This window comes from Eschrichtius robustus, chromosome 13 (genome assembly GCF_028021215.1).
Source record: "Eschrichtius robustus isolate mEscRob2 chromosome 13, mEscRob2.pri, whole genome shotgun sequence".
Lineage (NCBI taxonomy): Eukaryota > Metazoa > Chordata > Mammalia > Artiodactyla > Eschrichtiidae > Eschrichtius > Eschrichtius robustus.
In genome coordinates this window covers 29,111,267-29,135,771 of record NC_090836.1, presented here as the reverse complement: position 1 = coordinate 29,135,771, position 24,505 = coordinate 29,111,267, and the positions used below count along the sequence as shown (strand labels likewise).

The following is a 24,505-nucleotide window of genomic DNA, read 5'->3' as shown; positions in this document are numbered from 1 at the left end:
TGAGGTGATAGATGCCAAGAATGAGTTCCTAGATTGCTTTTTAGGCACACTGAATTTTTCCTGTGCAGCTCAGATTTCCGCTCAGACCATGACCTGCAGTGAATGTAAGACTGGTCTGAAGTGTTTTCCTGAGGCTGTTTTATGGCTGTAGAAAGCGAGCTGTCCAATCAAGAAAACAGTTATTTGTCCTTTGCTCTGCATGTAAAGAGTTGACCCTAACTTTCTACTTCACTTGATGTTGCTCAGAAGCCACAGAAGTGACTCCTGGTACACAGTGATGTTCCACGGAAATTAGTGCATAGAAGAGTGTCTTATATGTCCTGAAAGGCATACTAGAGTTAAAGCACTCCATTGACTAAGGCTTCATGGAAACAGCTGCACACCAAACTTTGCTGATGGGAAAAAATGGACCTTACCTTGAGGCTAGATCATGTTTAGTTTGCCCATTAGCTAAAGAGTGCAATGGGAGGGCTTCCCTGGTGGCGCGGTGGTTGAGAGTCTGCCTGCCAATGCAGGGGACACGGGTTCAAGCCCTGGTCTGGGAAGATCCCACATGCTGCGGAGCAACTATGCCCGTGAGCCACAACTACTGAGCCTGCGCGTCTGAAGCCTGTGCTCTGCAACAAGAGAGGCCACGATAGTGAGAGGGCCGCACACCGCAATGAAGACTGTCCCCCACTTGCCGCAACTAGAGAAAGCCCTCGCACAGAAACGAAGACCCAACACAGCCGTAAATGGATAAATAAATAAATAAATAAATAAATAAATAAATAAATAAAAAAGAGTGCAATGGGAGAATCTACTAGCAAAGAATTGAGGCCACCCAGTTTCTTATGAGAGAACTCACTTTTCCTCACAGAGGCTTTCTTTCAGTGTATAGAAGATGGGCAACTTCAGTGTTTTTCAGGTTACTTGGAGGCCGCAACTATCTAGCTTTCAAATGGGGAAAATTCGATTTCCTGTAGGCGCCAATTTCAAACTGGATCACCCAGAATATTTACCTGTAGCTTCTGACTATTTAAAAGGGACACAAGGGTCACACTGTGCCCTTCCAAGAAGAAACTTTTGGATGCATGGTGTTTTGCATGGGGTGGATTGGATTACTGTCTCCATGCCCTTCATAGGTGTAGGTGACTTGTATCCTCAAAATGACTAGTAGTGCTAAGGGTAAATCTGTACATTAGTTAAGGCTGGACCTGAAGTCTACTTTCCAATTGAGTTAGAGATACATCAGGTATGAGTTCCCTGAATGAATTGTAAGCACAGTGTTTTGTTCAGTGCTGCTCAGGTGTCCTCACTGTGGCACACCCGCTTTGTAGGAAAGAATGGCGAGAACTGTGTTCCTGAGGCTGTTGTAAATCTGTAGAATGCTAGGTATTCAACAAAGAAAACAGTTCATGGCCCTTCAATCTACATAAGTATTGTTCCCAACAATCTATTTTGCTTGATGTTGCTCCGAAGCCACAGAAGAGACTTCGGTTCTCAATGTTCTTCCATGGAAATTAGTGAATACACAAGAGTCTTGAGTCCTGAGAGCCATACTAGAGCTAAAGTACTCCATTGACTCAGGCTTAATGGAAATTTCTGCCCACCTACCTTTGTGGATGTAAAAACTGCACCTTACCTGGAGGCTAGAGATCATGTTCAATTTGCACCTTAGCTAAAGAGTGCAGCGGGATGAGCTCCCAGCACGGAATTGCAAGCAACTTGTTTCTTTCGAGAAAACTCACTTTTCCTCTCAGAGCCATTCTTGCAGTGTATAGAAGATGGGCAACTTCAGTGTTTTTCAGGCAACTTTGAAGCTGCAACAATATAGTTTTCAAATGGGGAAAATGCCAGGTTTTCCCAATTGTCCCCAGTTTCAAACTTGATCACACAGCATAGTTGGCTGCAGTTCCTGGCTAGTTAAATAGACACATGGGACACACTGGACTCTTCCATGAAAAAACTTTTGGAGCCAGGGATTTCTGCATGTGGTGAATTGCATTACCCAGGTAATGCCCTAGTTAGTCCTAGGTGACTTTGGATCTTCTAGTTAACCAGCAACATTGACCGTATAAACCGTATAACTGTACTTTTTTTCGGGCTGGACCTGAAGTCTAGTTTTCTCTTGCGGTAGGGAGACGTTAGGTATGAGTACACAGATTGCATTTTAGGCATAGTGTTGTTTTCAATGCAGCTCAGATTCTGCACAGAGCATGACCTGCCGTATAGGTAAGACTGACTTGAACTGAGTTCCTGAGGCTGCTTTAAATCTGTAGAAAGCGAGCTATCCAACCAAGATAGCAAGTACTTGCCCTTTGGTCTGCAAATAAAGAGTTGACCACTACTTTCTACTGGGCTTGAGGTTGCTCAGAAGGCACAGAAAAGACTCATGGTACACAGTCTTCTTCCAGGGAAGTTAGTGCACATGCAAGTGTTTTTTTGAGTACTAAGGGGCAGACTAGAATTAAAGCACTCCATTGCCTAATGCTTCATGGAAACAGCTGCACACCAAACTTTGCTGATGGGAAAAACTTTACCTTATCTTGAGCTAGAGGTCATGTATTTTTTGCCCATTATCTGAAGAATGTGGTGGGAGGAGCTACTAGCAAGGAATTGAGACTACTAGTTTCTTAAGAGAATAGCCACTTTTCATCGCAGAGGCATTCCTGCAGAGATTAGAAGATGGGCAACATCAGTATTTTTCAGGCAGCTTGGAGGCTACAACTATCTAGCTGTCAAATGGGGAAAATACTGGTTTTCCCAGCATTCCCCATTTTAAACTGGATCACACAACATAGTTAACTGTAGTTTTGGACTAGCTAAAAGAGACACATGGGACACACTGCACTCTTCCATGAGGAAACATTCGATGCAGGGACTTCTGAATGTGGTGAATTGCATTACCCACGTAATGCCCTAGTTAGTCAGAGGTTACTTTGGATCTTCCAAATGCTCAGCAATGTTAACAGTAAACTGTACTTTTTTGGGGCTGGACCTCAAGTCTAGTTTTCACTTGCAGTGATAGACGTCAGGTATGAGTTCCTAGATTGGTTTTTAGGTACACTGAATTTTTTCGGTGCAACTCAGATTTCCACTCATATGGTGACCTGCAGTGAATAAGATTGGCTTGAAGTGTTTTCCTTAGGCTGTTTTATGGCTGTAGAAATCCAGCTATCCACTGAAGAAAATAGTTTATTGCCATTCTCTCTGCATATAAAGAGTTGACCCCAACTTTCTACTTTGCTTGATGATGCTCAGAAGCCACCGAAGTGACTCTTGGTACACAGTGAACTTCCATGGAAATTAGTGCATAAGAGAGTGTCTTATATGTCCTGAAAGGCATACTAGAGTTAAAGCACTCCATTGACTAAGGCGTCATGGAAACAGCTGCACACTAAACTTTGCTGATGGGAAAAACTGGACCTTACCTTGAGGGTTGATCACGTTTAGTTTGCCCATTAGCTAAAGAGTGCAGAGGGAGGAGCTACTGGCAAGGAATTGAAGCCACCCAGTTTCTTACAAGAAAACTCACTTTTCCTCATAGAGGCATTCTTACACTGAATAGAAGATGGGCAACTTCAGCATTTTTCAGGTAGCTTGGAGGTCACAACTATCTAGCTTTCAAATGGGGAAAATTCTGGTTTTCCCAGCAGGTGCCAATTTCGAACTGGATCACCCAGCATATTTATCTGTAGTTTTTGACTAGCTAAAAGAGACACATGGGACACACTGTTTCCTTCCAAGAAGAAACTTTTGGACGCAGGGTGTTCTGCATGGGGTGAATTTGGTAACTGTCTCAATGTTGTAGGAAGGCATAGGTGACTTGGCTCCTCAAAATGCTTAGCAATGTTAAGGGTAAATCTGTACATTAATTCAGGCTGAACTTCAAGACTAGTTTCCAACTGACTTAGAGATACGCCAGGTATGAGTTTCCAGAATGAACTGTATGCACAGTGTTTTGTTCAGTGCTGCTCAGGTTTCCTCACTGTGGCAGACCCACATTGTAGGAAGGAATGGCGAGAACTGTGTTCTTGAGGCTGTTATAAAGCTGTGGAACACTGGGTTCCAACGAAGAAAGCAGTTCATGGCCCTTCAGTCTGCATATCGGTGTTCCCAACAATCTATTTTACTTGATGTTGCTGCAAAGCCACAGAAGAGACCTCTAGTCCACAATGTTCTTCCATGGTAATTAGTGAATACGTGAGAGTCCTTAGTCCTGAGAGGCATACTAGAACTAAAGCACTCCATTGACTCAGGCCTCATGGAAACAGCTGCACACCAAACTTTGCTGATTGGAAAACCTGGACCTTACCTTGAGGCTAGAGGTCACGTTTAGTTTGCCCATTAGCTAAAGTGTGCTTTGGGAGGAGCTACTAGCAAGGAATTGAGACCACCCTGTTTCTTATGAGAAAACACACTTTTCTTCACAGAGGCATTCCTGCAGTGAATAGAAGACGGGCAACATCAGTGTTTTGTGGGCAGCTTTTTTTTTTAAACATCTTTATTGGAGTATAATTGCTTTACAATTGTGTGTTAGTTTCTGCTTTATAACAAAGTGAATCAGCTATACATATACATATATCCCCATATCTCCTCCCTCTTGCATCTCTCTCCCATCTTCCCTATCCCACCCCTCTAGGTGGTCACAAAGCACCGACCTTATCTCCCTGTGCTATGCAGCTGCTTCCCACTAGCTATCTATTTTACATTTGGTAGTGCATATATATGTCCATGACATTCTCTCACTTTGTCCTAGATTACCCTTCCCTCTCCCCGTGTCCTCAAGTCCATTCTCTACATCTGTGTCTTTATTCCTGTCTTGCAGGCAGCTTTGAAGCTGCAACAAAGTAGCCTTCAAATGGGGAAAATGTGGGGTTTCCCATCAGTCCCCAATTTCAAACTTGATCCCACAGCTTATTTACCTGTAGTGTTTGACTATCTAAATAGACACACGGGACACACCAGACCCTTCCATGAAGAAACTTTACGTTTAGTTGTTTCTCCAACATGTCTCAAACAGCTTATGCCAGCACTCGTTGTTCTAGTCTGTGAAATGGTTATTAAGCCGTTTCGACCACTCCAGTTGAAGACAGGGAGATGTTCCAGACAGGGAAATAACCCCTTGCCTAAGAGTTCTCCTATCCTAGCTTGCGGGAAACACATCCACTTCCTAAACGGGAGCCCAGCATTTCGTTTTGCTCTGACCAGCGACTGTCCCTCCAATCTTGCCTCCAAGCCTGAGAGAGCTCCATGCAGCAAGCCAGTAACTTTCGCTGTGGTAGGTGTGCCTGTCTCTCCCCCATTTCACTAGCTCTTTTATTAGACAAGTTCCATATGCTGAAAGCCCAGTCTTTAAGAAACTTTGTTCCTCTGGTGTGTAGGACTCATATTCACTTTCTGTATGGGAAAGAAAACTTCACCTGGATTTGAAAGGCCTTCACAACAGATATGCCGTTGGAACACAGAGCTTTGCTTAGCTTTCAAAATACCTCCCCAAAGAGCAGTCTCACAGGTCTCTTACACACACAGTGATACTCCCTGCTTCGCACTTCAAGGACACCTTCCACTGAGTGAAAGGACTCAGCGTGGAGTCGTTCTTTCTTAAGTATGGCAAGAAATAATGGGCCACATTCCTCACGTGAGAAACATGCTTAACGATGCCATCCTCATGTCTTTGCCTTCCAATGGATTTGGGCGCACCTGGTTTAGCTCCACAGAACATGGGAAATACAAAGGCTAGATTAACATGTCTTGGGAACCAATCACTACATACGGCACACAAAAGGGATAAATTCCCTTCCCAGAAGGAACACTGTTAGAGAAAATTTGTGCTGGTGGCATGGCGACCGCTGACTAAGGGGATACTTTTCCTTGTATACGTTTAGAGAGGACTTTGCTACTGTTACAGAGTCCAAGCTCGCTTTGCTCTCCGCACGACAGGCCAAAAATTGGAAATGAGGCGTTGAGGCAAGGAATAGACTTTATTCAGAAAGCCGGCAGAGTGAGAAACTTGCAGATTAATGTCTCAAAGTAACCATCTTATCAGGGTTTGGATTCCAGTTTCTTTTATAGCACAGAGAGGGGGAGGAAATGAGGAAGTAAAGTAAAAAGGCCTTAAGTTTTGCAAATATCCCCTGGAATGGCCAGCCTCGGGGAGGGGATGTGTTAATTTCTTTCTTGTAGCCATCAACAGGTGGACAGCGTCCGGATGTTTCCCTGAACATAGGCACTTTGGTTCAACATTCAGGCAGAGGGGCAGGGTTCCCCAAGGCAGGCCATTATGTATAAACAGTGTCTTTTTAGTGAACAACAGCAGTAGGAAGCAAAGCTTAAAGTAAAATAAACAGATCCTACATGTAGTCAGATTTGGCTCTTCCCTGTTACACTACTATTCTCCATGAGGGATGCATTCTTGAAAAAAGACTCAACATCACCTACCCCAACTCTAGTGGTTCTAGTCTGTGAAGAAAACCCTGGCCTGCTTCAGACACTTCGGTTAAGTTCCAGGCATGGAAACCACCCTGTGCTCTCACCCAGCTTGTGAGCAACACAACCATTTCCTAAACGGGAGCCCAGCCTTTCCATGCAGTTGGACAGGCCATTCCCTCCTACTTGGCTGTGGAACACAGAGCCTCCATCCATCATTCCACTCGATGTGAGAACTCTTATTTGTTCATGGCTCTCTCACACTGCATGAGGTACTCTAAATCCTCTGTCAATATCCCATTCCCTGAGAGCATCAGGGAGGTGACTCGTCCAGCATGGAAGGAACATGTACTTTTTCCTTATGGGAAAGGAACCTTAGCCTGTACCTGAAATGCTTTCAATCTGCTTCACCTTTACAACTCAGAGCTTAACGTCCCTGGAAAGTACATCTAGAAATAGCAGTATGACAGAGCTCTAAAACAAGGTACCACAAGCTTCACCCTTCATGTACCTACGTCTTCCCCTCAGTGAAAGAACAGATTTCGTTGTTGTCCTGTCTTATGTGAATAAACAACCGGCTAAATTTCGTAGATGAGAAACATGTTTCAACGGGCCTTCTCAAAGGCTTCGCCACCCAATTCCATGGAGTACCTTCGGCGTAAGGTCACCAGCACATAAGAGCGGCCAAAGCTAGGTTTAAAGTTTTGCCGTACACATTGCTACTGACTATGGTTCACACACCAGTCCTCCTTTCCCTTCACAGAGAGAACCCTGTTAGAAACCTCGTGTGCCAGTTACTTCGTGGCAAAGAGATCTGGTGGCAAACTCATCATTTTGTACGGGTTACTGAGTACGTTGCTTGGATTCACTCGTGTGTACCTGTTTGGAAGGGCAACGCAGAGGCACCTGTACAAACACTCGTGTTACTAGCCTAAGAAATAAAACCCTAGGGGTTTCAGACAAAGGGTGAAGTCCAGGGCGTTACAACTTTGCTGTAGAGAAAAGTGCTCCCATGTAGCTTGTGAGATATGTGTGTTTCCTGAATGGGAAACAAGCCTTCCCATACACTCTGAGAGGCTTTACTAATCTTGAGCCTTGGCACACAGTGCTACAGGAGTAGCTTTCCATGAACTGTCAGAAAGATTCCTTTTGCAGGTCCCTCCCCAATTACCCTAGATACTCCTAACCCCTCGGGACAAGTTCCCCAGCTGCACGAACAATCAGTCCCTAGAAACCCACATCCCTCTACCTTGCAAGAAGCACATACATTTGCTCTCGGGGAAGGAAGTCTCATCATTAGCTGAAAGACCAGGAATCCCTTTCACCTTTAGAAGACAGGGGCTAACCTACCATCAGGACCCTCTGGAAAGAGCACTATGTCAGAGCTCCTCAACAATATACCCCATGTTGTCACTTCCAGCACATTTTCCCCTGAGTGAAATCAGGCCATAAGAGTCGTTTCCTGAGGTAAGCAACAACGGTGTCCATTATCTATCTTGAAACACGTTTAACCATGCCATTGCAAAGGCTTTCCCTTCGAGTTGAAGGGAGCGCACCTCGTTTAGCTCAGCACCACATGGGATGGTTCATGCTTGATTTACAAGTTAATGGACAGGTCACACTACCTCTATATAGATAACACTCAAGTGAGAACTTACTGTCACACAAAGAACACTGTTCGAAAGGCTGTGTGCTGGTGACTTGTTAAAAAGATCTTCTGGTGCATGTGGACAATCTTCATGGTATACAGGTGACAGAGGCCTGATTGCTTCCATTTTCATGTGGTTTTTTCTCCAACAGGTTTCAAAGCAGCCTATGCCAGAACTAGTGGTACTAGTCTGTGAAATGGTTATTGGGCCGCTTAGAGTGCTCGGGTTGAAGACAGGGAAACAACCCCGTGCCTAAAAGTTGTCTCATCCCAGCTTGTGAGAAACAGAACCATTTTCTAAACGCGATACCAGACTTTCCATGTCCTCTGATAAGGCTTTCACTTCTCTCCATCCTCCAACCCAGAGAGAGCTCCACAGAGCTACTGGTAATGTATACAATGGTAAGGGTGTGGTTCTCTCCCCCATTTAATGAGCTCCTTCACCTCTTTGGTATGTGACAAGTTCCATGCCCTGAAAGCCCAATCTCTTTGAAACTTTGTTCCTCTGGCTTGTAGGACACACATACATTTTCTCTATGTGAAAAAAGCCTTAACCTGTATTTGAAAGGCTTTCACATCCAATTCACCTTTTAAACACAGAGCTTCACCTAGCTTTCAAATACCTCTACAAAATGCAGTATGAGAGATCTCTTAAAGATACTGTAATACTTCCTGCTTCACACTTCATGGACACCTTCCACTTAGTGAATGGACATACTGTGGAATATTTTTTTCTTATGTACCATAAGAAACAAAGGGCCACATTCCTTACAGGAGACGCATGCTTAGCAATACCATCTACAAATCTTTAACTTCCAGTGGTTGTTGGCTCATGTTATTTAGCTCAACAGCACACTGGTAGTACAAGTGTTAGATTTACAGCTTTGGGGATCAAGTCACTTCATACATCATAGAAAATGTTTAAATTCCCTTCACAAAAGGAACACTATTAGAGAAACTCTGTGTTGGTGGTATGTTGAAAGATCTTCTTCTGACTAAGGGGAAACTGTTGTATACATTTTTTTTTTTTTTTTTTTTTGATGTGGACCATTTTTAAAGTCTTTATTGAATTTGTTACAATATTGCTTCTGTTTTTTATGTTTTGGGTTTTTGGCGGTGAGGCATGTGAGATCTTAGCTCCCCATCCAGGGATTGAATCTGTACCCCCTGCATTGTAAGACAAAGTCTTAACCACTGAACTGCCAGGGAAGTCCCTCGTTGTATACATTTTAATGAGGACTTTGCTACTACTCTCCGTTAGCGACTCATTCTTGAAAAAAGACTCAACGTAGCCTACCCCAACTCTAGTGGTTCTAGTCTGTGAAGTAAACCACGACCTGCTTCAGGTCCTTGGGTTAAGTTCCAGACATGGAAACAACCCTGTGCTCTCATCCATCTTGTGATAAACACTTTCATTTCCTAAGAGGGAAACCAGCCTTTCCATGCACTCTGACAGGCCATTCCCTCCTATTTGGCCGTTGAACACAGAGCAACCATCCATCATTCCACTTGACGTGGGAAAGCTTTTTTTCCCAAAGCCTTCTCAATTGGAAGGTGAGCTCTTCTTGCCTGGAAGTCTGTTTCTTTTGTATTTCTTGATAACATTTTCACATAAGAGACCCTTAAAAGATCATTGGATTTAATTACAAATACTATGATTTACTATATTAGAGGACCATATTAGAAGTCAATATTCTAAAAACTTACTGCCTCCACCTAAACTAATTTTAGGAATGCTTTTTTAGCTCTTCAAAAGTAACAACCCCAACTTCCTATACATAAACAGAGAGACTATACAACTATAATCAAGATGATTCCTAGGCAGGTAATGGCAGAGGAACTTTTATCATATTAACTGTTTCACAGATTGTTTAACTTAAAAAGAAAAAAAAATCTATTTAAAGGCACTGAAGAACAAACAAAAGGAGTCAAGAACTGGACAGGATTTGATCACTGAAAGAGCTCACTGGGTGCGATCCACATTTATAATGACTTTTCCCCTGAGGACACACCTTAGTCAGAAAACTGCAATATCATTGATTTGAGGTGTGAGAGAATGGAGTTTAGGGCTGTTAGAGTAGTTATAAATTAAGAAGGGAAATCCCAAGAAGGAGGGAGTCAAAGAAGAGAAACTCCCAAATCTGTGTGTAAGTCCTCGGCTGATCTCTGAGATGCACATAAACAGCGAAAACTCCAAGAAGCCCAGTGGAAAGCAAGAGCTGGAAGTCTGAAAACAGAGCAGGGATCTCTTCTCCTTAATAGAAGGGATCAAAATTTGGGATTTCAGTCCTGCCAAGTTAAAAGTGTTTGGAAAACACTTTGAGCTTTCTATAGACCTGGACTAGAAGAAACACAAGCCTCCACATGTTCAAGATGATCAGCCAGTAATTTAACTGCCTTCCACTATTATTAGAATAAAATGAAGATAGTCATCCAGGTTAATGATGGGCACTTATTGTAGATACTTAAAAATATTATTCAGTTCTATTATTTCAAGAAGACTTATAAAGTGTGAAAAGAATCTAAAAAAGAATGAATATATGTATAACTGAATCATTTTGCTGTACACCTGAAACTAACACAACATGGTAAATCAAGTATACACCAATACAATTAAAAAAAAGAAAAGAAGACTTATAAAGCTTAGAACTGGTAGGTGGTAGACAGGGTAAAATGGCTACTAGCACAGAGTGAATGAAAGAAAAAAGCCACTGGCACCCAGTCTAGAATAAGATAATGTGTTAAACAGACATAATAAGTTATAAAATATTATAAAACATGAATTTATTTACAAACAAAATGAAACTATAATATTTGAACAAACTTTTTAAAAAGGTCTTTCATTCTTATAAAGAACAGGCTTACTTAAAAATCAGTTTTAAATGACATGAACCACAACATAATTTTAGAAGTAAAAAACATTTTACAGAATGGTATCTGACAAAAACAAAACTTAAAAGCATCTAGAATATATATTTATAGATTTTTTTAAAAGATCAAACTTTTCCAGTCAAATTATTTTGAAAAATTCCAAAGTATGCCATGTTTAACCAACAGTTTGCTTCCAAATAGGAGTCTCCTTGAAGAAACTAAGTATCAATTTTCAAACAACTATGCTCCCCCATTTGGTTTCTGGAATCATTCCGATTAAAACAAAGATCTTTACTTCAATGTAAATTAATATGGCTAAAGACGCCAATCCTGAGTTGTTTTCTTTTTTCTCCATTAAATTCACTAGTACACATACATATCACTTTGAAGCACCATCAAAAACAGAAATGGAAGACACAATAGCAGATGGAAGATTATCTGCCTCTGGAAGAGCCAAAATTAACGTAGACTTCATTTTCCTGATCTATAAAGGAGTATAACCACATTCTCCATGATTATTTCTTTCTAAAATGCTACATATTTGAAGGCAGACTTTGTGCCCTTCCTTCCGTCCCCTACATTCCCCCACCAATTGATAGTAATTAACATGGATTCTGGAGTCGGCTTGCCTAGGTTTGAATCCCAACTCAGCCAGTTATTTTGTGATCAAAATACTTAAACTCTACTCAGTTTCCTAATGTGTAGAGTAGGGATATTAACAACAGTACTGATCCACAGAGTTGTTATGAGGCATAAATAAGATAATGTGGGTAAAGCACTTAAAACAGTGACTGATACAACGTATATGAGTTTTCAAATTTGTCATCACCATCATTCACTGCTTATGGGAAGAGATCTTGACTATGCCATATGAAGAAAAGAATGTCATATGGGAAGATATATTAGGTTAAATCAGCAAATATATGAGTACAAAACACAAAAATGACTTGTTAAACATTTACCTTAGCTCCATACAATTCAGGAAACATTTTAAAAAATATTTTAATAAACAGACATGGATGCTATAAAATACTTTGTGGACCAAAACTTAAAACTATAGAGAAAAGTTAACTCAGACAATAAGTTTAAGTACAAAAACACCTGGAAATGTAGCACAGTATCACCACCTAGTGGATACTGCATTAAAAAATCTTACAGATGGTGCTTGCCCTACTTATTTGCAAGGCGAAAAGCCTTTTCAAATAAAAGCACATTCTCTTCACGAATGTAACGGGGATTACAAAATAGAAAATAAATTATTTTAATAGCAGTACTGTCCAGCACTATAGCTAAAATACCTCTTACTAAGTCTGTATCTCGAATTTGTTTCTAAAACAAGGGAACAGAGTTAAAAGCATTTTTTTTCCAGAAATTTAAAACGTCAAAGTCACCGTACAAGCCACCAGATATACTTCACCATGACAGCAATTAATGCAGAAAATATTAGCCATAAAAAACTTAGGAATTTCAAATCACAGTGTTGTAAGGTATCTTTAAAAGCCATTTTATTCTACCTACTTGCTATCTGAATCTCTTCTGAAGCATCCTTGATAAATAGAATCTTGGCTCCAGAGAGTATAGGTAGACTTACTTTTTTTCTGGGTCCGTTCCCCTGCAGAGACTAAACAATTAGAAAATGTATGTTTTTCATGAGTTGAAATCTGTTGGCCTTTGATTTACAGGTGTGAATAGTCCAATCCTTCCAAAGAATTATTCCTCAACTATGAGATCTTACGAAGTTATGGGATCTCTGCTCTTCCAAGTTAAACATCCTATATATTCTTTTAGCTATCTCTCTTCAACAGAACTATAAACACTCATCATCTGTTCATGCTCCTTTAAACAGTTCTATCATTTCTAAAAATGACTGCATCCAATATAAAAAATAATATGTCATGAATGGTCTGGCTAATGCAGAGCAAGGACAGATTACCTCCTCTCTCTCCATATTCAACTTCTCTTAAGGAAAAACTTTCATGGTGAGGCAGAGTAGCAGCCTAAAACTCACAGGCTCGGAAGTCAGACCAATCTATGTTCTTAAGTAGTTGACTGATGCAAGTTACCTGATGTGCTTGACTTTTAGTTTCTCCAGCAGTCAAACAGAAATCAACATCTGCCTCATATAAATAAGATCAAATAAGACAGTATTTGTAAATCAGCCAGTATAATGCCTAGCACACTATAGGTGCTCAATAAATAATAGCAATTATTACTATTACTTTTCCTCCCTCTTCTTCATTTTGCATATGCCATACACACACATATATGGTTCAACTGAAATGACTTGTTTCAGTGAAAAATCAATGCAATGTGTAATATTTTTCTCATCAGAAAAATACAGTATCTCTATTGGTCTGATGGTGCAGAGTTCAAATTAAATTAACATTAAATTCATCAAATGCTCATTTTTTTTAAAAGCACAATATAAGGATATTTTGGATTACTTCACGGTGACAAAATTTCTTATCCTAGAAATAATTTCCAAATAGTAAAGAATTTAGTGTTGGATTTAGGAATACGTGTTAACAAATATATCCTCCATTTATCCATTTTTTATAATTTTCTCAGCTATACAGGTTTTAGTATATTGGAAATGCTGTCTTGCTATCAACATTTAAATACATTAAAAAGTACCCTAAATAACAGTTATCCTTAAAGTAGCAAAATGCAGCATAAGTAAAACAACATGAACTATTCATAATTGGTTGAAATCTCTTTGCCCTTAAAAGTTTGATAATGATCAAGAATTCTGCTGCTATTATAATGGTCGATAGTAACTTATTTTTCTTATTTTAAATAAACAGCAATAGTTTTGAAATCACATCCTATTATAAAAACAACACATATTTTCAAGTAAATACGTGTGTAAGTACTAAACACTACAGTAAATTAAAAAATTTAAAACTAGGTCAGGAAACTTAGGCACAAAAGGGTTAGAATGTCTCATTATCAAATATGTGATTTATTTCCTGAAAGTAGTTCATGGTTATATATCATACTTCTTCTAAGATGTTCACTTCATTCCATACTAAAAAAACTTCATTCAGCATACATTTACTCAATATTTATTATACGACATATTTATGAACTTTATGGATATACAGCAGGGGTTGAATTCTTTTTGAAATAAGGCTAGACGGCACTGACTTAAGACAAATACTATTCTCATTTGAAGGGAGGACCAAAGATTAAACCACTTGCCTTATTGATTCCAAAACCACAATCAAATACAGAACTCCTATGCTTTTTCTAGTCCATGGTTCCTAAGTCATATTTAAATTTCCATTAAAAAAACTTATTCATATTATTTGCATGATGCTTCTTTCTTGTTTTACTTAATGAAATTCTAATTATTTTTAAAATAATAAATGCTCTCTAATCTAATGAACTTGATTTCTTTATAGAAATATTTTACTTGAAAGTGAGCCTAAAATAATAGTCCACTATTTAGAGGGTACAGATAAAATTTGAGTATCTCTTTTCTTCTCCTTTCCTGGTCGTCAATTATAAAGAAAAAAATTGTCAAGCCCAGTGGCAGTTGAATTCAAACTAGAAATACACTACATTATTTATTTATTAGAAATAAACTGAATTAAGCCATTTTTATTAAGGTACGTTGTGACAGGCTAATCACATTCCTGAAATAACTTTAAGAAGGAGGAAGAGACCGGAAAGCTAACATAATTTCTCTTGCCAAAATGACATGCTATGCTTAAACTGAGGAATGACTGTATCATTATTTCCAAATAATTTACATACATAGATGCATTAGAAAAGATTTCTACGTATCCACTAAAAGAAAATATAAATAATATGTGAGGAAACACAACACATTGGAACCTTCCTAATGCTATATAAAGATAATACTCTGTATCTACAGAATTTCATATAAGGTAGAAAAAGTTCAAAAAGATGTATTACTCGGCCTAAAAAACTTATGGACCAAATCTTTTTGTGATATTCTTTAAAATAACCCCATTTACAGACTTCAATAACAATAACTGCAAGGCCCCACAGGGTCTCTAGCTTATCAATACTTGTTTTTTTTTTTTTTTTTTAAGAATTACCTTCTAATCAAGAAATTCAGTTAAGTCTAATTTAAAAAAAAAATAATGTCAAACGTATCTATTTGGTAACTCTTGAAAAATATTCAAAACACATATAACTTCAGGATGTTTCTAAAAGCAGCTCTGTAGAGCATCTTTTAATTCACAGCATTCCAAAAGATCTCTTAAAAGGGCAGGGACTCAACACTTAAAAATGAATTAGAACAATGGTTCCTTTAATCCATGGAGTAGAATAGTTTCTTCCTTCTTGCCAGACTAGAGAGAAAAAGTTTTTTTTTTTGTCTCAGAAATATGCCTAAAAAACAAAAGCCTTGCACCAATGGTATCAGATAAGAAGTTTGTTTTTCCTAAATTGCACATTTTGGGGAGAATTTTGACTTCATATCTCCATTATAAAATAATTATTTGAGTGAGCTTTCTTGTCTAATTAAAAAAAAGTTTTGGTAAAAAATTTGTCCTACAGTCACTGTTATAACTAAAGAGTCAATCTGCTTCCTAAGCACTAAACAGAGTACAGCTTGGCTCCAAAGAGTGTGTACAACCAAAGACTTTGCATTTATTACTCAAGACTACACTTGTATTTTTACCTGTGCATAATTTTATATTTGCAAATGAACAGTACCTTCCAAATCCACTCATTATTTAAAACCCAGAGAAAGCATAATCCAACACTTAAGACAGTTCATACAGTTACTGAAAAGTTTACAAATGTAAAACTGGATTAAAAAATGAATTCTAGTCACAGTTCTAAGTTTACATGTCAACGTTAGCATATCCAAATAATACTTCTCTGTAAGGTAATGACAACCCAATGAATGTACTCCAAATAGCAGACACAGAATCCAAAATTAATCCCCCCAAATCCTACCCAAGCATTTGTTCCCTAATCTACAAAATAAGACTAGATCAAATAATTTCTAAACTTCCTTTAAATTCTAATGTTTTTTGGTTAATGGAATCAAATACCAGTTACTTTTAGTTTTATAATTATGTGACCCTGCAAATCACTTGTTTTTAACCTCTCTGAAAATATGCAATTTTATTTAAACTATCTCAGCAAAAAATTATTTCCTACAAATTTTATGAAATTTATTGTAAAATCTCCTTTGGTAACTTTGGTGGGTTGAAAAGTGCCCCACAAAAGGATAGGTCAACTTGGAACCTGTAAATATGACCTTATATGGAAAAAGAGTCTTTGTAGACATAATTAAGTTAAAGATCTGGATACGCAATTATCCTGGATTAGGATGGGCCCTAAATCCAAAGACCTTGTCCTTGTAAGAGAAAGAGGATGAGAGGAAGGTCATGTGAAGACAAAGGCAGATACTGGAGTGATACATCTATAAACCAAGGAACACCACGGACTGCAGAAGGTAGGAGAGAAGATGGAATGGATTCTCTTTTACAGCCTCCAAAAGCAACTAACATTGCTGACATCTTAATTTTAGGCTTCTAGCCCCCAGAATTCTGAAATTTATTTTAAGCCACCAAATTTGTGGTAATTTGTTATGGCAGCCAAAGGAAACTGATAGAGTAGCGTATTTCAGAAAGAAAATCCCTTTTAAAAGGTATTATCATCAACACAATTTATCTTTGCCCATGATCTATTTCATATTAGGAACAGTGAAAGGACTTCATCATTTCTAGATTTTTAACAAAAATCAACAACTTGATTCCTAGATAAACACAGAAGAGCCTCTATTTTATAACATTTGCTATCTATGTGAGTCTATTTTACCCTATGATTGAAATTATATTTACTAAAATGTTAAACAAATTTTCAATCAATAATATTACCTAATCATTTGTAAATATTTTTCAAAGACTTTGCTACTTTTTCTGAAGAGAATTAATAAATAAACTTGTATACAAAAAAGTTTCCAAGCTTTCTGAGTGGCCAACAGTATCAAAGAAATATCATGAGATAGCTATGAATAATTTTACTTTCCCATCATTATTCAGGCTTAGGGAGCAAGTCTTAAACTTTTCTCACTTCTTTATCATTTAACTTCCTTGGGTCATAAATATATATATATATATATATATATATATATATATATACACACACATATATATGTATATATATATATACATATTTCACATATATATATTTAAAATACATATTTCTGATATTTAAAGCACAAAAAGTCTGATGTGATCTGCGGATCACCATGGTGCCTAAAAGAAATTTCAAAATTTCTACTTAGTTTTCATTATGGAAATAGTCTAAATAATAAGTCTATTTTTAGAGTTCAAGATATTTCTGATATTACCACATAAACCTCTGAATGTCCTGACTATTTGGCCACTGAAAAGTCTTATTCAGAAAGATATAAAAAGTTAGGAAATTCACAACTGCATAACAACCCAGCTCACAAACAAGTCTGGATGTAGGTGGCAGAGGTATGTTAAGCCTATAAATAACATAGGGTAAAATGAAGTAACGAAATTCTAGCAGTTTCTGAGGTACTATAATGGTGAATAAGCATATGAAAAACATTAAATTCCAGAATATCGACTTTGATTTCAATGAGTCAGCGATACTCCAACCAGCAAATATATAAACTGGAACTAACAAATATTTCACAATTTCATATCTTTGAAAAACTCTTTTCCACACATAGAATGTATAATGTCTATTATCTGCTAGCAAGTATTTATGAGCGTAAGTAAATTTCCAAACTAAAAATATGGAGACTAAAGTAATCACAAAAAACTGAATTCTCCGTTTCCAAACTAAGCAAAGAAAAGACCTGATTTTCTTAAGAGACAGTAGGTGAGGAAAGGAAAAAACGAGAGTAAAAGAGAAAAAGTAGAATAGCTGAGGAAAGTGTAGGCAGGCTTCATGACTACTCCGGTCACCAATAACAATTCCACCATTAACTACCACAAAAGCACAAAACAGAAACATTAGAAGGATGTAGGGCCAAGTCAAAAGGAAAAGCATACTCAAGTTCTTAAAGGACATGGAATAAGCCAAAAGGAACTGAAGAATTTTCCTGAATTCTGAAAATGGTCCTTTAATAGAGGGAAGCCTCTCTTCTTTCTTCTTTTGTAGCTCGGTTTTCCAAGCTTCAGTCAACTTTTGTGCAATGACGTTTCCTGCACAGAAGATAGCCCAGACGATATTTGTTTGACGAAACATGAAGCCACAAAATCCAAGCAAGGCTGAAGTTTTATGATTTCCATAAAGACACATCAAGTAGGCAAAAAGAGTAAAAAACATGGATCCTGCTTCTGTATAATAAAGGAAGTTAAAAAAATAGAGTGTGGGAAATACTGCTAATGTTAATGTTGACAAGATTCTCTGGATACTTGAGGCAGCCTACAAGAAGAGAAAACACAGTTCACAATAAAACAAATAGGCTGTTTCTGCTGAGCTAATGAACTAAAAAACAAAAAACTGCCTGAGTCTTATTTTAAAAAATTATTCAACATTAATGTTATTTCTGGCTTTGCAAAAACACAGTATGTATTTATAAGGGCACTTTCTGATACTTTTTAGTTACACCTAGCAGTTTGGAAACCAGTAAGACAATACATGTGTGTGTCAAAGCCTAAAATACTTTGAATCATTCAACAAATAGTTAAGGAGTTATTGCGTGCAAGACAATGACCTCAGTTCTATGGGGAACACAGAGACAAATGGGACACAGTGCAGGTGGTTCCATTTCAGTGAGCTTATCTTCGTGCCTTCCATAAGCATTCACTTAGCCATCATCACCAATTTCTTTTAAAGATATCCCTTCAAAACTGTGCACTAGAGAGAATATAAATATGTATATAACATTTATACCACCATACACAATGATCTTATTATTTTATGATGAAATTACAGGGATCTTCCTGAAAATAGTGGGCCTAGTCTAAAGCTTTAAACATCTTCTTTTGGGCTGATAGTCTCAGGCAGAATTTGAAAGTATTCTTATCTCCTTGAATTCTATCATCCAGTTAATCTAAATCAAGCCAGACCATGCCATTACCTTGATTAAAATTAAGGGCTGTCCATCACCTATTAGATAAAGTTTAAACTGCTTTCCATGACATAAAAAGATATTCGTGACTTCTCCCCTACCTTCTTCTACAGTCTTCTGCAGCCTCACGTCCCTGTACTTTATAACCTTATAATTCCAAATAGCAATTCCCTGCATCTTGTTGTTCAATGCCTTTCTACTTTTGCTTATGCTGTTAATCCTGTCAGGATTCATTCCCATCCTACAGTCCTATCTGTCATCAAGATTCAGCTCAGGTACCATCTTCTCTGTGAAGCCTTACCCAATGCCACCCACACCTCTCCCTCCCAGTCAGGGTGCAACAAGTGCTCCTCTGCTCCTTCTCTGTATCCTCATAGCGTTTTATAGCTATTGCTCTCTCATAATTTACACTATTGAAATCATCCCTTTAAGTTAAAAGTAACTATTATAATTAATATTTATTGATTCCTTACTATATACCAGGCAATATTCTAAGCACCTTCCATTTATTAAGCTCTTCTACTCTTCAGAACAGTCCTATGAGGTAGAGTCTATATTTTTCTCATTTAACAGATGAAAACAAGGAGTCACTAAGGGGTAACCTGCAAAGTAACACAATTAGTAAGTGGATAGAATTCAAACCCAGGTAATCCACCTCCAAGGTCTGCATTCTTAAATCATAAAAAATTGCTTGGTAATGTCTGTTTCCCCTAATGAAGATATAAGTTTTATAAGAAAAAGATTGTGTCATTTACCTCTGTAATCTCAGTGCTTAGCATACTGAGATATTTACTGAACTGGTTTAATTCATGAAAATTTATAGATTTTATAAATAAATAAGAGTAATTCAAGTATTTAAACACAAATATCTTCTAAAATGGGGGTAGGGGACTTGCTTTATCTTTACAAAAGATACACAAATATTAAATGTTAAATACATTTTTCACCAAATTTCATAAAACAAATTCACCATAATTGTGGAATTGACTGTACATAAACTTAAATATAATAAATTATTTTGAAAACAAACCTTGTGCCTGGGTTGCACCTTGCGGAGAAGCAAATATAGTAAATAGAAGTTGCCAACACTGAAGAGAAGATTAACAAATCTGAGCATTCCAACGGAGCAGACAACGTGTTCCGACCATCCAAAGATCCAACTGGCAGGTTTGACCACTCCAACTGACAGCAGGTATAAGCCAGGTAATGTAGTAATCATGGGGTCCCACTTAAAAAAAAAAGGTCAACAATAAAGCAAAAGCAAGAGGTAATACTGATAGGACTGACACAGAGATGTCATCTTTACCAATAATCAGGCATTTTGGGAAGTTATCCTAAGTCACAGTTAAATGAGCAAATCAGATGCCTCCTCTAAAGAAAAGTTTATCTTATGTTTTGTCCCTGTACCTGCTTTGTGATTGTTAAGGTACAAGCAACCAGTAGACAACAACTTAAACTCAGTTTCTATTTTCCAAGTTATACTCTTTGGAGGGCCTGTAATTTGCTGATTGAATTGCAAATGCTCCAGTTTTAAAAAGCCTGGAATCATCCGCTGGAACTCTGATGGATCTGGAGAAAAAAATGTTTAAAGAGATTAAAGCACAGGATCCATAATGACAACTACAATGTAGAGAGCCATGAATTGTGCTAAATCCTCTGTATATAATCCTGCAACAAGCCCTACAGTAGATAATATTTTACTGTCATTTTCAGATGAGTAACCTGAAACTCAGAAAATTTCCAAGCGGCATGACTAGTAAATAACAGTGCCAAGATTTAAAATCAGGTCTTTCTCTAACTATAGACTTTATATTTCTAACCACTACTCTACAATGACTTCACCAGAAGAGAAGGATAATGTGTCTCTTTTTGTATCCATATCTACACATCTATGTAGCCAAATATATACTCAAACATGCTGGCACTTCACTGGTTGCCAGTTTATCCAGTTAACAAAGGTTGCTAAAAACACCAAGGATGGGGTTAATGTAACTTGTCACTTCTTAGTAGCTGAAGATTCCCCCCTCCCCCTCCTATCCGACTCCCAAAATACACAGTGAGATGCTTGACAGGTGAGCTAAAGTGAAATTTTTTAACATTTCCTAGGAGCAGTCCAATGCCTCTAATCCTGGGACTGGCAAAGAAAAACTAGGATAGCTTTCATCATTAGCCAAAAAGAGGGGCAGTAACTCAGTTCCCCATTAGTTAATCTCCCAGAGCTTTTCTTGCTAGGAGACAGATCTGCTCTTTATTCATTCATTTAGCAAATATTTTACAGATCTCAGAGACAGGAACGAAAGATTACCCAGTTCCTTTCCTGTTTGGAGTGGAGGGAGCTAAGGATAAAGGTAGGAGAAATTAGAACTGGGGCCAGCTCTTCCCTTTCTAGCCTGTTCGAGGGTGCAGACAGGTTGGGGACCCCACCTGCGAGAGGGAGAAATGGCCCTCACAGTAGCGCTGTGCCTGCGGCAGGTGGAAGATCTCGTCCATGTAGGGCTCTCGCAGCGCCCGGCTGAAAGCAGAGAAAAGGAGGCAGGACACTAAAAAGGTACAGCTCAGGGCTGCCGAGAAATAGTAACCCTCCAGCTGCGCCATTCCTGCCCGCATAGCCAAGAATCTAGTCCTGGAAAATATGTGCGGGATTCTCAAGTCCCCAAAGTCGAGCTTGACATTCGGGCTCGAAATGGGCGCGCAAGAAAGGACTGGCCGGAGGGAACTGAGCATAGCCGGAAGGCAAAGGATGCTGGGAAGAGCGGACCCTGAGCTTCCGGAAGGGTCGGGTCACTGTTTTCCGAGAGAGGAGTTTAGGTAACGCACCGGACCGTTGCCCTGTCAATCACGTTGCGCAGGGCGCACTGAGTGGTCAGAGCAGCCGGAAGGGGCAGACCTCGGGGGATCTGAGGGCGCTGGAGTTCCGCAGCTTGTTGCTTTGAAATGAAAGCAGCTGCTTATCCTGAAGGTCTTTGTTGGCTTTTTTCCTGCTGTTCCCATTTCTTACCAGAAGGTGGCAGCATTTTCCCACGTTTGCAATCCCCAAGCTCTAAAAATTTACACATTCCCCTCCCAAGTTATTTTTTTCTCTCAAGTGATCTGAATTACTAAACAGTCAGTTCCAAGGCATTTGATTTCATCAACTTTGGAGGGTGAGAGGGGGAGCGTTGGTTGCGGAAGTTTCAGATTAAAACTTGAAGGTCCAGAGAGACCCTTTACTGCTGAATGAACTTCTCTAAGTCATTTTTAGATTAAAAGAGAGCTCTTTCAAAATGTCGGTACTCTGAACGAGGATTTATTTACATCATCACTCATAGTGCATTCGAATAGGCAGATCACAGTACTCTACGGGAGTTGGGGAAAGCAGTACTTTAGAAATTGGGGTGTTTTAGTTAAGGAAGGCGTCTCTGTGCCTGTAAGTTTGATTGTTCTTAACGTCTCTATTGCAGCGTTCTGTTTTTCCTACTAAATAATAAGCACGAGCATCTTAATGGGTGGCACTATGTATCATTTATATTTGTAGTCCCCAGAATGGCTTTCACATATTAGACATTTAAATTCGAAGACTTTTATAGTTTGCGTTGACTTCACACAATTCCAGTATTGGGGGTTGGAGGCTGGAGGTGAGAGAAAGTATTTGAAGAATGCTGGAGATAAATTATGTTTTGTAATTTTACCTTGTGCTAGCAGGCAATGTTTGGTAGAAAAATGATCTCTTGGATAACCTCAATCGCTGTTGTCTTTGGTGGGAATAAATAAAAAATGAGTCAGGATATTTTTAGAGTTGCAAACCTCAGGGTTTTCAGTTCAACTCTTTCTCTGGGTCAAAGCTAATTCACACTCTCCAATTTAAGCAACTTTCTCAAATTAAACTGACTGCCTCTCTATTCAGTCTCTGCAATTTCCTTATTAATAAGAGGGGTATGAAGTGAATATGTGGTGGGATAAGAACATGTAAAAACCACTGGAATAAAATCATGTCAGGATCCTACTGTGATACATAGTTTTGTTTTCCCTATTCTCTCCCATTTTATTATTTAGTCCATGCTGTACTTAATCTATTTGAAATCATGTTCAGATGATCTAGGCTTCAAGAGGTTGATATGATCTACAAGTAACTGACTCCAGAACCCATGACTTTCTCAATTATGATATACATACTGTAGGGGCAGAAAAATATCTTTTTCCTGTACTGTTGTTACTGAACCCAGGTCCGGCTGCTTGCAGCCCCCAAATCAATACTTGAGAGAGAGAGAAATGCTGCTAGAAAGGAAAGCTGTTTTTAATCAGAATGGTGGCAGTCTGGGGAGATGGTGGCCTCAGTGTCCCCCTAAAAGAATCTCCAAAGATTCTGCTTAGCCATTAAAGTTTTTAGAGGGAAAAAAGGAAGTAATCTCTTTTATCATTGAGATAGGGGGTCAGAGTCATCGCCATCCCCCACTGTGTGCAGGTTAAGGTGCAGGCTTGTCGACTTCTTGTGATTTTTCTTTAAATGCTATCTTGTTCACACAGTTTGTTCATGAGTTTACTAAAAGGGAAGCTAGGGAAGAGAGCTGGTCATCTGTTAATTACTTATTCTTCATTTCCACTTCTTTGATCTACGGAAAGAACCAACATCTTAGCAAGGTACTGTGTGATCAACAGATTTGAAAGGTGTGCTAGGGCCAGAGATGAGTAAAACATGGGGGTGCCTGCTTTATAGTTAGTGTCAAGATAAAAGGGGCCTCCTGCAGAGAGCTCCTTGCTGCCAAAAGCTGCTTACACTTTTCTAAGTTCTCAACTGGGACATCTGTAACAAAAGACAGATTGAGAAGAAAAAAGCATACAAATTTATTTAATATAAGTTTTATGTGATATGGGAGCCTTCATAAGGAAGTGAAGATCTCAAAGAATGGTTTAAACCTGAACATTTTTGTGCTAGACTTGATGGAGAGCAGAAAATCATGGAAGGATATGATAGGGCAAAGAATATGAGGTAAGTGTATTAAACTGAAGGAAACAGCAATGCCAGCTCATTCAGATTCCTCTGTGTCCCTTTGATAGGGACAGAGTAAAGGGACAAAGTGGGTGATTAAATAGTTAATCCCACTAGGGGATCATAAGTAGAGAAAAAAGTATTGGATACCCCTGTAAGTTAATGATCACTCGAGAAAGCAGGTTTGCTTAGCAACAAAACCATGCAACAGAAATATGAGACATGTCCCCCAAATAATAAAACAACGGTGGCATTAGACTTATATTCTGCCCAGTGAGTTCAATAAGTTAATGATTCCTAGTACATGCTCCTCCGGGCAAACTAAAAACAAAAATATAAGGAAAGGGTGATGTTATACTGAAACCTGAGATGATTTACCATTTTTAGTGTATGTTACTGCCTTTTTGTTCATTTCCATTGTGCCAGGACAGTCCTGGCTTGACCGTGTAGGGACAAGAAAACTCCCCCATCTGACGTGGAGAAGGAACTGATGATGGAAGCATGACGCCTACTCAAGAATGAGAAAGGAGGTGGTCTTTTCCCCCGCCTCACTTTTCCTTTGATTACA

General features: G+C 38.7%; 1 protein-coding gene across 1 annotated transcript; it reads right to left on the bottom strand.

Moving 5' to 3' along the window:
• Nucleotides 1-17,130: 17,130 nt before the first annotated feature.
• ALG10 (ALG10 alpha-1,2-glucosyltransferase) lies at nucleotides 17,131-21,695 on the bottom strand. The gene is made up of 3 exons (XM_068560761.1): nucleotides 21,396-21,695; nucleotides 20,002-20,199; nucleotides 17,131-18,322 (listed from the first exon to the last, which is right to left on the bottom strand). Exons 1-3 carry the CDS (start codon nucleotides 21,693-21,695, stop codon nucleotides 17,267-17,269), a joined length of 1,554 nt encoding a protein of 517 aa, XP_068416862.1. The 3' UTR covers nucleotides 17,131-17,266.
• Nucleotides 21,696-24,505: the final 2,810 nt, after the last annotated feature.